Source organism: Microcaecilia unicolor, chromosome 6 (genome assembly GCF_901765095.1).
Source record: "Microcaecilia unicolor chromosome 6, aMicUni1.1, whole genome shotgun sequence".
Lineage (NCBI taxonomy): Eukaryota > Metazoa > Chordata > Amphibia > Gymnophiona > Siphonopidae > Microcaecilia > Microcaecilia unicolor.
Genome location: NC_044036.1, coordinates 5,248,490 through 5,265,501, shown reverse-complemented (window position 1 = coordinate 5,265,501; position 17,012 = coordinate 5,248,490). Strand labels below are relative to the sequence as shown.

At 45.2% G+C, this 17,012-nt stretch overlaps 1 protein-coding gene across 1 annotated transcript in view; it reads left to right on the top strand.

Annotated features, from left to right (window-relative positions):
* Positions 1-17,012, top strand: part of CFAP57 (cilia and flagella associated protein 57) — a 457,479-nt gene that overhangs the window by 312,746 nt on the left and 127,721 nt on the right. Inside the window, exon 17 of the mRNA XM_030205491.1 lies at positions 13,564-13,722. Within this exon, the coding sequence (XP_030061351.1) occupies positions 13,564-13,722 (159 nt within the window). The remainder of the gene's footprint in view (positions 1-13,563; positions 13,723-17,012) is intronic.

Below are 17,012 nucleotides of genomic sequence, written 5' to 3'. Positions count from 1 at the left end.
TAGGTTTGTTGAAATCTGTAGATCTATGAGTAAGAAAACAGGTCAACTTTGTGATTTATTCTCTTCCTTTCATTTGGACATTTTATGCCATGTGAAACCTTTGCTAAGAGATTGTGAAGAATCCTACTTATATCAGAGTCTTCCTGCTAATTTTACAGCTTCCACCATAGTTGTATATCACGGAAAGGAGGAGGGTTAGCCAGCTGCTTACCCATTTCTTTTAAGGTAACAGAGATTTCATCTTTGGAATTTCCTTACTCTGAGCTATTAACTTTGTGTATTTCAGCTCCATATTCATTAACCATTTGTCGCCCATCTGCAACACAAAATGACTGGGATGCCCTATTACAAACTCTGGCTGATATTATGGTACGTTATACTAATCTACTCTTAGTAAGTGATTGATAATCCATCTTCATCACGCTCAACTGCTTTCCTTTCATTTTTAAATGATCTTAATCTTTCCCAATTTGTACAGATCCGTACACATTCTGCTGGCCACACTGTTGACAGTTATTGCTCCCTCTGGAAATACTTTTCTATATACTACTACTACTACTACTTGACATTTCTAAAGCGCTACTAGGGTTACGCAGCGCTGTACAATTTAACATAGAAGGACAGTCCCTGCTCAAAGGAGCTTATAATCTAAAGGACAAATGTACAGTCAGTCAAATAGGGGCAGTCTAGATTTCCTGAAAGGTATAAAGGTTAGGTGCCGAAAGCAACATTGAAGAGGTGGGCTTTGAGCAAGGATTTGAAGATGGGTAGGGAGGGGGCTTGGCGTAAGGGCTCAGGAAGTTTATTCCAAGCATAGGGTGAGGCGAGGCAGAATGAGCGGAGCCTGGAGTTGGCGGTGGTGGAGAAGAGTACTGAGAGGAGGGATTTGTCCTGTGAGCGGAGGTTACGGGCGGGAACGTAAGGGGAAATGAGGGTAGAGAGGTAATGAGGGGCTGCAGACTGAGTGCATTTGTAGGTAAGAAGGAGAAGCTTGAACTGTATGCGGTATCTGATTGGAAGCCAGTGAAGTGACCTGAGAAGAGGGGTGATATCAGTATATCGGTTCAGGCGGAATATAAGATGTGCACCAGAGTTCTGAACAGATTGAAGGGGGGATAGATGGCTGCTCTACCTTGGACTGATCATTTTCTTGTAAATACCTATATTTCAGTTTCAGTCCAAGCTTACTCTACATGGATACATCCTGTTTCATTGATCCAGTAACCTGTCCACCATTAGTTCTTTTCCCCAGAATTTCTTGGAAATGCCTTTAGAAGATGGGGTACAGGAAAAAGGAAAAGTAGATGGAGATTGAAGGCAATAAGTTTTTTCACTAAAGTTGGATTTTGTATTTTGAATATTGTTTGATGAACACTGTCAGCACAATTTTTGAAGGGAGGTTTTTGCAGATGATGATGGGTTGATCACTCTATGATCACCATAGATCTATAAGTTGAAATCACTTGGAGCTCTTTGAGGCTTTTCTCCCTTTTTAGTATTATTATATGTGGTACATTTTTTGAGTTTTATGGTTTTGAGTCACCACACCCATTTTGATTTTGGTAGTGGATTCTACCACATCTTCTACATCTATAACTTTCCCTCTTGAGACCAGTGTCCCCCAAGCTTCTGTTCTTTCGCCATTGCTGTTTAATATTTTTCCAAGTCTTCTGGCCCTTCTTTTGCAAGATTTTAACATTAAATTATTTTTTTTATGCAGACAATATTCTTCTGATCTTCCCAGTTATCCCTTACAATCCAGACTTCTCAGAATTGCCATCTTGCCTGACTGCATTGTTCACATAGCTTACTACTCATAAGATGGTACTGAACCCAGCAATGACTGTTGCTTCTTGGATTTCTGGTTTATTGAGGTTTTCCACTGTCATGTCCCCTACCTCAACACAAGCGGCGTCCTCGGGCTGCGTGGGGTCCTGTCGACACGCACACTTGACTGGCACAGCCCTGAGCCATGTGTGTGTAGTTCTTCTCTGGCTGCAGGCTCCTTGATTGCTTTGCTTCCACTCACCTGAGCCTGCTCTCTCTCTCTGCCTGGCTTCCCTTGCTTCTCTCCTATTGATCTTCTGCTTCCTCCTTCCCCTGCTCTTGTCCTATGGCTGTGTTCCTTTTCCCTGATGGTCCCTGCTGATGTCAGACGCCAGCACTTTGTCAGCTGAGCTCTTCCTGGACTCCATGCTTCGGCTTCTACTTTGGTAGGTGTTACTTGCTCAGTAGTTTGCTTCTGCTCTACTTTGTCCCTCGTTCCTGACTTTGCCTGTGCCTGGATTACTCTTGTGTCTGCTGCCTGCCTACTGACTTTGCCTGTACCTGGATTATTCTCTCGACCTGCTGCCTGCCTATTGACTTTACCTGTGCCTGGATTACTCTCTTGCCTGCTGCCTGCCATCTGACTTTGCCTGTACCTGGATTACTCTCTTGACCGGTTGCCTGCCTATTGACTTTACCTGTGCCTGGATTACTCTCTTGACCTGCTGTCTGCCTGGCCGATACGTTCACCACCCTGCTTCCAACTCCGTCTCGTAAGTCTTGCAGGACACCCGCAGCTTAGGGCTCAACTTCTGGGGAACGGCGGTCAGTGCAGGTGAAACCCGGGGTTGTCCGGCCGCCAAGCAGAACCTGGTCTGAGGACCGGGCTCAGCAGCGCTCTACTTGGTACAAGAACTCACAAGTCTGACACCCACCACTCCCCTTTGTCTGTTTAATGTCTCTATTACACCTGTTCAGTCTTTCTGGTATTTAGGTGTTATTATCGACGATAGACTTTCCTTTAATTTTCATGTTTCTGCTATCATTAAGAAAGGGTTTTACTTGCGTCATCTTCGATCTATTTAACAGTTCTTAGACTTTGCTTCCCTTCATACCTTCATTCATGCATTTGTTATCTCACATCTCAATTACTGTAATACAATTCTCTGCGGAATTTCGTCTTCGCTCCTTCGTAGATTGCAAACTTTGCAGAACTCTGCAGCAAGCTTTTCTTGTGTAAGGCACGAAAATACGATCATGTCACCCCCCCTCTTTCTTCATTTACGTTGGCTCCCAGTACAATACAGACATCTGTTCATGGTCTTGTGTTTAACTCATAAAACCGTACATTTTTTTTTGTTACATTTGTACCCCGCGCTTTCCCACTCATGGCAGGCTCAATGCGGCAGGCAATGGAGGGTTAAGTGACTTGCCCATAGTCACAAGGAGCTGCCTGTGCCGGGAATCGAACTCAGTTCCTCTTGGCATTCTGGCTTATTTCACTTTCATGGTAATACCCTACACTCCCTCTCGTACTCTTCGTTCCTTGGATTTTCACCGGATGTTTCTTCCTTCCCCCAGAGTTGCTTATTATGAATCTAACCGTTCCTCTGCTTTTTATTTCCTTGCTCCCTCTCTTTGGAATTCCCTTCTTCCTTATATGCACTCTGAATTATCATTTAATAAGTTTAAAGTCTTGCTGAAACTCATTTTTGGGCTTTAGAGCTAGATCTGACTGTCCCAGGGGCCCAGCGCATGTTCCCAGATCTTTCACAAATGTATATGTATGATTCTGGTTGACTGGTCTTTGTTTTTCTGTCTTGTTATGGTGTTCTTTCTATTTTAATTAATTAATTATAAGCTTTTATATTGTAAGATGCTATGACCTACCATTTAGAAATAGCAGGATATCAAGCCTTTTAATAAACATAAACATATTCATTTATTTATTTATTGCCTTTGATTTCTTTCCCTTCCTTACATTAAATCCAGGGTTGGTACAATAGCTTATCTGCGCTCACTGGAGCTATCTGTGGATATTCAGTGGCACTGTCTGGATAGAGCTGCTGGATATCCTTCCTGACCACCTGGGCATTGTCTGGACAGTGACGCAGGATATCCTTTCTGACCACCTGGACTCTGTCCGGGCAGTACCGCTGGATATCCTTCCTAACCACCTGGATATTGTCCGGACAGTGACATTGGAAATCCTTCCTAACCACCTGGACATTGTCCAGATAATGCCACTGTATATCTTTCCTGACTGCCCAGACACAGTCCAGATGGAGCCGCTGGATATTTTTTCTGTGACGAAACACCTAGCCACCTGACTGGGGCTAACCCTGCGGCCACCTGGAGGGTCTGTTCCCAGCACAGTTCAGGTCTACCTGCACCTGCCGCTTGTGCTCTACACTAACATAGTAACATAGTAGATGACGGCAGAAAAAGACCTGCATGGTCCATCCAGTCTGCCCAACAAGATAAACTCAAACTCACATGTGCTACTTTTTATGTATACCTTACCTTGATTTGTATCTGTCATTTTCAGGGCACAGACCGCATTAGTCTGCCCAGCACAATCCCTCCTTCCCAACTACCAGCCCCACTTCCCACTATCGGCTCTGGCACAGACCGTATAAGTCTGCCCAGCACTATCCCCGCCTCCCACCACTGGCTATGCCACACAATCTCAGCTAAGCTTCTGAGGATCCATTCCCTCGGAACAGGATTCCTTTATGTTTATCCCACACATGTTTGAATTCCGTTACCGTTTTCCTCTCCATCACCTCCCGTGGGAGGACATTCCAAGCATCCACCACTCTCTCCGTGAAAAAATACTTCCTGACATTTGTCTTGAGTCTGCCCCCCTTCAGTCTCATTTCATGCCCTCTAGTTCTACCTCCTTCCCATCTCCAGAAAAGGTTCGTTTGCGGATTAATACCTTTCAAATATTTGAATGTCTGTATCATATCACCCCTGTTTCTCCTTTCCTCCAGGGTATACATATTCAGGTCAGCAAGTCTCTCCTCATACGTCTTGCAATGCAAATCCCATACCATTCTCGTAGCTTTCCTTTGCACCGCTTCAATTCTTTTTACATCCTTAGCAAGATACGGCCTCCAGAAGTGAACACAATACTCCAGGTGGGGCCTCACCAACGACTTACACAGGGGCATTAAAACCTCTTTTCTTCTGCTGGTCACTCCCCTCTCTATACAGCCTAGCAACCTTCTACTTACGGCCATCGCCTTGTCACACTGTTTCGTCACCTTCAGATCCTCTGATACTATCACCCCAAGATCCCTCTCCCCTTCGGTACCTATCAGACTTTCACCACCTAACACGTACGTCTCCCGTGGATTTCTGCTCCCAAAGTGCATCACTTTGCATTTCTTCGCATTGAATTTTAATTGCCAAACCTTAGACCATTCTTCTAGCTTCCGCAGATCCTTTGTCATGTTTTCCACTCCCTCCCGGGTGTCCACTCTGTTACAAATCTTTGTATCATCCACAAAAAGGCAAACTTTACCTTCTAACCCTTCAGCAATGTCATTCACAAATATATTGAACAGAATCGGTCTCAGCACCGATCCCTGAGGCACTCCACTACTCACCTTTCCCTCCTTCGAGCGAATTCCATTCACCACCACCCTCTGGCGTCTGTCCGTCAACCAGTTCCTAATCCAGTTCACCACTTCGGGTCCTATCTTTAGCCCGTCCAGTTTATTCAAGAGCCTCCTGTGGGGAACTGTGTCAAAAGCTTTGCTGAAATCTAGGTAGATTATGTCTATAGCACATCCCTGATTTAATTCTCCAGTCACCCAGTCAAAGAATTCAATGAGATTCGTTTGGCACGATTTCCCTTTGGTAAAACCATGTTGTCTCGGATCTTGCAACTTATTGGCTTCCAGGAAATTCACTATCCTTTCCTTCAGCATCGCTTCCATTACTTTTCCAATAATCGAAGTGAGGCTTACCGACCTGTAGTTTCCAGCGTCTTCCCTATCACCACTTTTGTGAAGAGGGACCACATCCGCCCTTCTCCAATCCCACTAGCACCTTTCACCTCACCGACCGGGTCTCAACCGCCTCTGGGCGAGTCTCCGTCTCTCAGGTTATTCCCCAGTGATTTCTAGGTTACTGGGGCCACATTCTCAGGGACCCGACTGTTCCCAGAAAGCACCCACAGACCAAAACACAAACCACCAGGATTCTTAATCAGTCCAGGACAGCAGGGTCAATAAAACTAATCAGGTTTACTGTCAGAGCAGAACAGTGAACCATATAAATAGGTGGAAAAGAACAGGCTTAGCTTAGCAGGGTTTTTAAAAAGGTTTGGATAATTTCCTGAAAGAAAAGTCCATAAGCCATTATTAAGATGGACTTAGGAAAATCCACTGCTTGTTTCTAGGATAAGCAGCATAAAATCTGTTTTACTGTTTTGGGATCCTGCCAGGTACTTGTAACCTGAATTGGCCACTGTTAGATACAGGATGCTGGGCTTGATAGACCTTTGGTCTGTCCCAGGATGGCTATACTTATGTACTTAAATGAAAGAAGGCTCCAACTGAAAACAATAGGAAACAGTATAAGGAATGGAAAGCGCTGATAAGGAATGCAAAGAGAGACTAAAAAGAAAATTGTATTGGAGGCAAAAACACATAGTAAAAACTTTTTTAGGTAAAATCTTTTTTAGGTATACTAGATGCAAGAAACTGGTAAAAGAATCAGTTGGACCACTAGATGACCGAGGAGTAAAATGGGCACTCAGGGAAGACAAGGCCATAGCAGAGAGAATAAATGAGTTCTTTGCTTCAGTCTTTACCGAGATACCAGTGCCAGAAATGGTATTCAAGTATACAGCGCTGCGTTCGTCTAGTAGCGCTAGAGAAATGATAAGTAGTAGTAGTATTCAATGCTGATGAGTCAGAGAAACTGAAACAAATCTCTGTAAACCTGGAAGATGTAATGGGACAATTTAACAAATTGAAGATTAGCAAATTGCCTGGACCAGATGGTATGCATCCCAGAGTTCTGACAGAACTGTGATATGAACTTGCAGAGCTATTTTTAATATTTAATTTATCTTTAAAATCAAGCATGGTACTGGAAGATTGTAGGGTAGCCAATGTAACGCCAATTTTTAAAAAGGGTTCCAGAAGTGATCCAGGAAATTATAGACCAGTGAACCAGACGTCAGTGCTGGGCAAAATGGTAGAGACTATTATGTAGAAATTGTTTTTATGAATTATGAAAACAAAGATATATACACAACAATTAGTGATGAAATGAATTATAACAGAACCCATCCCATCCCATACCTCCCACCCAACCCACTTAATCCCAATGTTCCGAAATTGTTTCTCCTCTGTCAGATCTGTGAGTTCTTATACCAAGTAGAGCGCTGCCGAGCCCGGTACTAGGACCAGGTTCTGCTTGGCGGCCGGACAACCCCGGGTTTCAGCTGCGCTGACCGCCATTCCCCAGAGGTTCAGCCCCTAGGTATGGGCCGCCTGCAGGGCTTACGAGATAGAGCTGGAAGCAGGGTGATGAATGTGACAGCCAGACAGGCAGCAGACAAGAGAGTAATCCAGGTACAGGCAGAGTCAGTAGGCAGGCAGCAGATGCAAGAGTAATCCAGGTACAGGCTGTTATGACCCAGTAATAGGGAGCCCCTGTGCCCCGACTGAGCACGGCAGAGATGGAATGACGCCGCACTCGGTCAGGCAGCCAGACAACCCCTAGCTTCACCTGGGAAGTGACCACCATTCACCAAGAGTTGAGCTCCCAGCTGCAGGTGGCCACCAGGACTTCTGGAACTGGCGGGGTTGCACAGCCGCTGATCAGGCAGACGGGCAAGCAGACACAGTCCAATAGCCAAGTAATCCGTAGGGCAAAGAATAGTCAAACCAGTCCAAGGTCTAGGCAGGCAGCGAACAATCGTGGTCAGGAAAACAAGCCGAGGTCTGGTACACAGGAATACAGGAACTGAGGAAAGCTGGTGAACAGAACTCCGGCGTGGACCTCTGAGACAATTGAGGCCGAAGCAACGAAGGACTGAAGGCAGGGCCTTAAGTAGTGGAGGAATTAGGCTCAAGCATGTGCAGCTGATTCAAGATGGCTGCCCCCATCAGCAGAGGTGCCTACGTCCAAATATGGGCTTCCTTCCTGACCTCGTTATTCCAAGATGTCTTCCCAGGATCTGATCTATCCAAGATGGCTGCAGCCATTGATCCAACCCAGATGACGGTTGCCAGAAATAGGAAACAGAAACAGACCCTTCTTCCTTCCTGAAGCTTAACCAACACCAAGATGGCCAGCTATCTGCGCCGGACCTCGACTCGCCGGCGAATCGGCCGCACAGGCCTGGCACCAGGTGCGGGAGTAACACAGGCAGAGTCAGTAGGCAGGCAGCAGACACAAGAGTAATCCAGGTACAGTCAACAACGAGGAACAAAGTAGAGGAGAAGCACACTACTGAGCAAGTAACACCTACCAAAGTAGAAGCCAAAGCAAGGAGTCTAGGGAGAGCTCAGCTGTTAAAGTGCTGGTGTCTGACATAAGCAGGGAGAAGGAGCACAGCCATAGGACAAGAGCAGGGGAAGGAGGAAGCAGAAGACCAATAGGAGAGAAGCAAGTGAAGCCAGGCAAAGGAAGAGCAGACCCAGGTGGGTGGAAGCAAAGCAATCAAGGAACCTGCAGCCAGAGAAAAACTACACACACATGGCTCAGGGCTGTGCCAGTCAAGTGTGCGTGTTGACAGGACCCTGCGCAGCCCGAGGATGCCGCTTGCGTTCAGGTAGGGGACATGACATCCTATGTCCATAGCACCTCTGCGACCCTTTATATAGAGTTTACTATGTTTTGAGGGGGGGAATAAATCTTTGTGATTTGTCCAGAGAATTAAAAAATGCAGAATAAGCATGCATACTCACGCTATTCAAGTAGGGCAACCAAATGGTTAGGAAGCACTTTTTTGCTTTTGGTCCCTTCTGCATTATTGACATATGTTCCATAGTGAGGAGCCCATGCATTTGATTGCGCCATTGAAGTAATGTTGGAGGGTCCGGGTGCATCCATTGGAGTAAGATGCATTGTTTTGCAATTAATGCTGCCTTTTGAAAGAAAAGATTGGAGATTGGAGTACCCTCCTCAATCATTGATTTATCATTCAGTAAACAAATTTGCAGAGTGGGTAACTAATTATGTTGGTAAATAGTATTTATATGGTTCTAGAGATGTTGCCAGAACAGCTACACTGTAAGACAATCCCAAATACAGTGTTTATAAGAAGCTTCTGTGGCTTGACACTTGAAGCAGGTCCCATCAGAAGGGAGACCCATCTTCTTTGCCTGAGACAGATGGCTATACATGCGCAAAAGAAATTTATAATGTAATTCTTGTAGTTTAACACTAAGTGCTAGGAACAGCCTATATTTTAGGCTATCTAGACATGCCTCCATAGTATAAGTTCCAAAATCAAGAGTCCATTGATTATTCTCTGAAGTAGAGACTGCTTGATTGTTACCTTTAGACCAGCATAATAATGTCCTCAAACAAAGATTCACTAAAATCAGCTGGAGATGTGCGTAGCAATGTGACTGTATAGTGGTGCATCTGTTGATAGTAGTCCATTGACCAAGACATCCCAAAGATAGGGCCATGATACCATATCAAAAGCGTTTTCTATATCATAGCTTACTAAAAGGGCATCATGTCTATGGGATCGTACAATTTCCATGGCACAAAGAAGTTTGTGGACATGAGAGACAGTGTTTCTCCCCTTCACAAAGCCTGCTTGATGGGGTCCCACCAGTCTGTGTACTATATCCATCAGGCGATTTGCTAAAACATTTTGCATATAGTTTGTAATTCACATTGAGAAGTAATATTAGGCCATAAGAGCTCATGAGGAGAGGATCTCTATTAGGTTTCAGTATAGGGATTGCGTGGCTCCCCTCATCATTTCTGGGCTACTCAGAATTGTCCCTCAACATTCTTGTGAATTCAATTAAAAAATGCATTATTATTATTATTTATTTATTGCATTTGTATCCCACATTTTCCCACCTATTTGCAGTCTCAATGTGGCTTACAGAGTTTGTTATGACATTGTCATTACATGATATCAGATATACTTAGAGGCTTATTTTCAAAGCACTTAGCCTCCCAAAGTTCCATAGAAACATATGGAACTTAGCCTCCCAAAGTGCTTTGAAAATATGCCTCTTAGTGTTATGCAGAGATTAAGTAAGGGAAGAGAGAAGAAAGGTGTTAGGTAGGTTAGTATGGGGGTGGACTTTGATAATTGGAAGGATTGGTGCGGTAGTTTTGTGAGGCTATGGGTTCTCTTTGTAGGCCTTATTGAAGAGATGTGTCTTCAAAGATTTGCGGAAGTTGGTTATTTCGTCAATAGCTTTCAGGGTTGTAGGTAGTTCATTCCACAACTGCGTCGTGCTCATGTACGAGAAGGTGGTGGCATGTGTCTGCTTGTATTTTAGTCCTTTGCAGCTGGGGAAGTGCAGATTGAGAAATTTGCGGGATGATCTTATGGCGTTCCTGGGAGGCAGGTCCACGAGGTTTAGCATGTATATTGGTGCGTCTGCGTGAATGATTTTGTGTACAATCGTGCATATCTTGAACGCAATGCGTTCCTTGAGTGGGAGCCAGTGAAGTTTCTTTCTTAGGGGTTTAGCACTTTCGTATTTGGTTTTTCCAAATATGAGTCTGGCGGCGGTATTCTGGGCTGTTTGGAGTTTTTTGATAGTCTGTTCTTTGCAGCCGGTGTACAGTGCGTTGCAGTAGTCCAGATGACTTAATACCATTGACTGTACTAGGGTACGGAATATGTATCTCGGGAAGAAAGGTTTTACTCTTTTGAGTTTCCACATGGAGTGGAACATCTTTTTCGTTGTGTTCTTCACGTGAGCATCAAGTGTGAGGTTTCGGTCAATGGTGACTCCAAGAATTTTCAGATTTTGTGCAACGGGGAGAGAGCAGTATGGTGTGGTTATGGTGGAGTAGTTGTTTTTATTGTGTTGTGAGGTGAGTACAAGACATTGTGTTTTTTCTGCATTGAGTTTTAGCTGGAATGCATCCGCCCAGAAGTGCATGATTTGGAGGCTTTGGTTGATCTCGTTGGTGATTTCATTTAGAGCGTGTTTGAACGGGATGTAAATCATGACATTGTCTGCGTATATGTAGGGGTTAAGGTTTTGATTGGCTAGAAGTTTGGCTAAAGGTTGAAGAGAGTTGGTGATAGGGGGGATCCTTGGGGGAATCCACAATCAGGTGTCCATGGGGGTGATCTGTCCGCGTTTGTTGTTATTTGGTATGATCTTGTGGTCAGGAATCCTTTGAACCATTTGAGAACTGTACCTCCTACTCCGAAGTATTCTAGTATATGTAGTAGTATTCCATGATTAACCATGTCGAAGGCACTAGACATGTCGAATTGTAGGAGGAGTATGTTCCTACCAGTTGCAATTGCTTGTTTGAATGAGTTCACTGCGGATACTAGTACAGTTTCGGTGCTGTGGTTTGACCGAAATCCTGATTGAGATTCATGTAGAATTGAGTGTTTATTTAGGTATTCCGAGAGTTGTTTCGTCACTATGCCCTCCATGAGATTGGTTATGAGTGGGATAGATGCTACTGGGTGATAATTGGTTAGGTCCATCGTGCTTTTCTTAGCATCTTTTGGCAGCGGAATAAGTAAGATGTTTCCTTTCTCCATGGGAAAGAGGCCATTTTGAAGCCTGTGGTTTATATGATTCATGAGGTCTTTTTTGAATTGTTTGGGGGTGGATCTTATTAGGTTGTTGGGGCAGATATCTAGTTTGCATTGTGACTTGGCGTATTTTCCAAGCCATTGTGAGATTTCATCTGGTGATATCGTGTCAAATTTGGTCCATGATCGGTCTGCTGGGCTTTCCTCAGGTTTTGGATCTAGACATTCAAGGATGCTTGTGTACTCAATTGTGTTGGTAGGTATCATGAGTTGGAGCTTTATAATTTTTTCATTGAAGTACCTTGCAAGATTAGTTGCAGATGGGGTGTCTATGTTGTTAGAGGTAACCGGTGTAGTATTTAGGAGTTTGTTTACAAGTGAGAAGAGTTTGTGTGTATCCTTGTAGTTTGGTCCTATTTTGGTTTTGTAGTACATTCTTTTAGTTTGTCTGATAGTGTATTTGTATTTTCTTTGTAGCTGTTTCCAATCTTTGAGTGTATGTTCGTCTTTTTTTTTTTTCTTCATGCTCGTTCTAATCTTCTGACCTGTGTTTTTAGTTCTTTTAGATCTTCATTAAACCATGGTATAGAGTTTTTTCTATGTGAGGTTATGGTTTGCAGTGGTGTTATGTTGTCTAGTACAGTTCTACATCTGTTGTCTCATTCTTGGAGAAATTGGGGCGAGTCTGGAGGTGTTGTCCATTTGTCCATTTGAACAAACAAGACCAAATATTTACAGTTGCAGGCTTTAAAAAAAAATTTATTATGTAGAATCCTCCTTCCTATATAATAATTCTCACCTCCAACATTCTAATGTGCCTGGTACCGTGGCTCCCTCGGAGGTGGTCTGCTAGGCAGTTTAGATTGCACTGACGTCACTCCTCCCCCTGCCTACCTATCAGCTCTCAGTGCCCCCCCCCCCCCCCCTCTGCGCAACACCCAAGTCCCTCCGCCCCGGCACAGCACCCAAGCCCCTACCCCCCCTCAACACATCAACTCCCTCGCCACCCGCAGCCGCCAATACTAACGCTGTACAGCCGCTGCTGCTTCTCCTGTGGAGCAGCAGCGGCCGGTACAAAAAGAAAAAAGCCAAAAAAAGATTTTTAACCTGAAACACGGCTCCGTAGACAGCCATCTGGCATTGGCTGTCGTCACTGCAGCCGCTCCTCCTCTCCCCTCCACGTCACTGCCCCTGCAGGAAGACCCCAGAGGAGCGCAGCGACGTCAGAGGGGAGAGGAGGAGCGGCTGCAGAGATGACAGCCAATGCCAGATGGCTGTCTACGGAGCCGTGTTTCAGGTTTAAAATCTTTTTTGGCTTTTTTCTTTTTGTACCGCCCACTGCTGCTCAACAGGAGACGCAGCAGCGGCTGGACAGCGTTAGTATTGGAGGCTGCGGGTGGCGAGGGGGTTGATGTGCCCAAGGGGGGGGTAGGGGTTTGGGTGATGCACCAAGGGGGGAGGGGAGGGTCGCTGGACATGGGTGGCTGGAGGGGAGCAGGGGGAGGGGAGGGTCGCTGGAAATGGGTGGCTGCAGGGGGAGAGAAGGGTCGCTGGACATGGGTGGCTACAGGGGGGACAAGGGGAAAGGAGAGGAGGGTCATTGGACATGGGTGGCTGCAGGGGGGCAGGGGAGAGGAGGGTCGCTGGACATGGGTAGCTGCAGGGGGAGAGGAGGGTTGCTGGACATGGGTGGCTGCAGGGGGGGGCAGGGGGAGAGGAGAGTCGCTGGACATGGGTGGCTGCAGGGGGAGCAGGGGAGAGAGGAGGGCCGCTGCACATGTGTGGCTGCAGGGGCAGAGGAGAGTTGGTGGGGAGGGGGTCCTGAGACCAGATGGGTGGCTGCAGGGGGGCAGGGGAGACAGGAAGGACGCTGCAGGGGGGGGGGATTACCTTGCTAGCGCCTGTTTCATTGCCTACCGAAACGGGCCTTTTATACTAGTACTGTATAAAATGGGACATATATGTTTAGAATCCTTTAATACCAGCATGGGGAACTGCCCTTTTATTTAATATTGCAACATTTTGCTTTCTCTCCTACCATGAAAATTCACTCTCCTCCTTTCCAGTTCAGCAGCTTGCAGAAGGAGATTGAAGACCGTAACACTGACATAGAAAAAATGAAACTAGAACATCAGAAGCTTCAAGGCATCATCAAATCACTGGAGAAGGATATTATAAGCCTGAAAAAAGAAATCCAAGAGCGAGATGAGACAATTCAGGACAAGGTGAGGAGTACCTATTATTATCAGAGCAGTTTAGGCCAGTGTGCATACAATGTTGCTGACCAAGGTCATAGACCTCAGAAAGATCTTATGGAAAGTCCCAGGTCTCATGATCAGCCACAGAACAGTGAACAAAGGCTTATTCAGTGTCTTTACACAAACAACATGTCCTTGGAAACATCCCTAAGCCAGGATGATTATGATGCAGTCAGGCATGGACAGTATGGGGCTCATTGTCAAAAGACAAAAGCATCCAAAAAGTGTCATAAAGTACCATTTAGACAGATTTCTTCTCAAAACGTCCAAATCGGTATTTTCAAAACCTATTTTGCAGACGTTTATCTGTGCATTTCATTTGCAGTGCTTCCAAATCACAAGACAGTGTATAGGGGCATTTCAAAGGTGGTTTTAAGGTGGGCTTAGGGCATGCCTAACACTTGGACATTTTACAGCTATAATGGAACAAAACCAAAACGTCTAGGACAAAAATTTCAACGTTATGGTCTAGACCTATTTTTCTAACAAATAAGACACAAAAAGGTGTCCTAAATGATCAGATGACCACTGGAGGGATTAAAGGATGACTCCCCCAGTGGTCACTGACCCCTCCCCCGTCCCACCCCCCCAAAAAATGTGATTAAAAATAGTACTCACTAGCCTCTATAAAAAGCCTCAGATGTTATACTCAGGTCCATTGGAGCAGCATGCAGGTTCCTGGAGTGGTGGAGTGGTGGGTGCAGTGCACTGTAGACAGGTGAACCCAGTCCCATACCTTCCCCTACCTGTTACACTTGTGGTGGAAACTGTGAGCCCTCCAAAACTCACCAGAAACTCACTGTACCCACATATGGGTGCCCCCTTCAGCCATAAGAGCTATTATAATGGTATACAGTTGGGGGTAGTGTGTTTTGGAGGGCTCAGCAAATGAGAGAAGGGAGCAACGGTGAGATGTGTACCTGGGAGCATTTATATGATGCCCATAGCAGTGCCCCCTAGGGTGCCCTACTGCTCCTTTGGGATGTCTGGGAGACCAGTCTGCTAAAAATGCTGGGCTCTCCTATATCCCAGTGGCTTGATTTTCTCTTTTTTCACTTGTGCGTTTTTTGTTTTTAACTGGCCTGAAAAGATAAATGCACAGAGCACAAAACCTTGTTACAAATGGTATTTTTGAGACAAAAAAGATAGACGTTTTGTTTTTTCAAAAATGGTTACATAAGTACATAAGTAGTGCCATACTGGGAAAGACCAAAGGTCCATCTAGCCCAGCATCCTGTCACCGACAGTGGCCAATCCAGGTCAAGGGCACCTGGCACGCTCCCCAAACGTAAAAACATTCCAGACAAGTTATACCTAAAAATGCGGAATTTTTCCAAGTCCATTTAATAGCGGTCTATGGACTTGTCCTTTAGGAATCTATCTAACCCCTTTTTAAACTCCGTCAAGCTAACCGCCCGTACCACGTTCTCCGGCAACGAATTCCAGAGTCTAATTACACGTTGGGTGAAGAAAAATTTTCTCCGATTCGTTTTAAATTTACCACACTGTAGCTTCAATTCATGCCCTCTAGTCCTAGTATTTTTGGATAGCGTGAACAGTCGCTTCACATCCACCCGATCCATTCCACTCATTATTTTATACACTTCTATCATATCTCCCCTCAGCCGTCTCTTCTCCAAGCTGAAAAGCCCTAGCCTTCTCAGCCTCTCTTCATAGGAAAGTCGTCCCATCCCCACTATCATTTTCGTCGCCCTTCGCTGTACCTTTTCCAATTCTACTATATCTTTTTTGAGATACGGAGACCAGTACTGAACACAATACTCCAGGTGCGGTCGCACCATGGAGCGATACAACGGCATTATAACATCCGCACACCTGGACTCCATACCCTTCCTAATAACACCCAACATTCTATTCGCTTTCCTAGCCGCAGCAGCACACTGAGCAGAAGGTTTCAGCGTATCATCGACGACGACACCCAGATCCCTTTCTTGATCCGTAACTCCTAACGCGGAACCTTGCAAGACGTAGCTATAATTCGGGTTCCTCTTACCCACATGCATCACTTTGCACTTGTCAACATTGAACTTCATCTGCCACTTGCACGCCCATTCTCCCAGTCTCGCAAGGTCCTCCTGTAATCGTTCACATTCCTCCTGCGACTTGACGACCCTGAATAATTTTGTGTCATCGGCGAATTTAATTACCTCACTAGTTATTCCCATCTCTAGGTCATTTATAAATACATTAAAAAGCAACGGACCCAGCACAGACCCCTGCGGGACCCCACTAACTACCCTCCTCCACTGAGAATACTGGCCACGCAATCCTACTCTCTGCTTCCTATCTTTCAACCAGTTCTTAATCCATAATAATACCCTACCTCCGATTCCATGACTCTGCAATTTCTTCAGGAGTCTTTCGTGCGGCACTTTGTCAAACGCCTTCTGAAAATCCAGATATACAATATCAACCGGCTCCCCATTGTCCACATGTTTGCTTACCCCCTCAAAAAAATGCATTAGATTGGTGAGGCAAGACTTCCCTTCACTAAATCCGTGCTGACTTTGTCTCATCAGTCCATGTTTTTGTATATGCTCTGCAATTTTATTCTTAATAATAGCCTCCACCATCTTGCCCGGCACCGACGTCAGACTCACCGGTCTATAATTTCCCGGATCTCCTCTGGAACCCTTCTTAAAAATCGGAGTAACATTGGCTACCCTCCAGTCTTCCGGTACTACACTCGATTTTAGGGACAGATTGCATATTTCTAACAGTAGCTCCGCAAGTTCATTTTTTAGTTCTATTAATACTCTGGGATGAATACCATCAGGTCCCGGTGATTTACTACTCTTCAGCTTGCTGAACTGACCCATTACATCCTCCAAGGTTACAGAGAATTTGTTTAGTTTCTCCGACTCCCCCGCTTCAAATATTCTTTCCGGCACTGGTGTCCCCCCCAAATCCTCCTCGGTGAAGACCGAAGCAAAGAATTCATTTAATTTCTCCGCTACGGCTTTGTCCTCCTTGATCGCCCCTTTAACACATTTGCTATTTGGATTTGGGCCATTTAGCACAAAATGTCCAAAGTCCGACTAAACATCATATCGAAAATGACCCTTCACATATTCCTACATGACACCATTTTAACAAGGTTCGTTAACAGGTTAATTCTAAAAAGTAGATGCTAAAATATATGTGCCATCAACATGGGATAGTACCATGCTGCTACACTAGCCTGGCGATACTTCTTTTATTAGCAAGCGGTGAATCCGCATTGGGCTTGCCGCTGC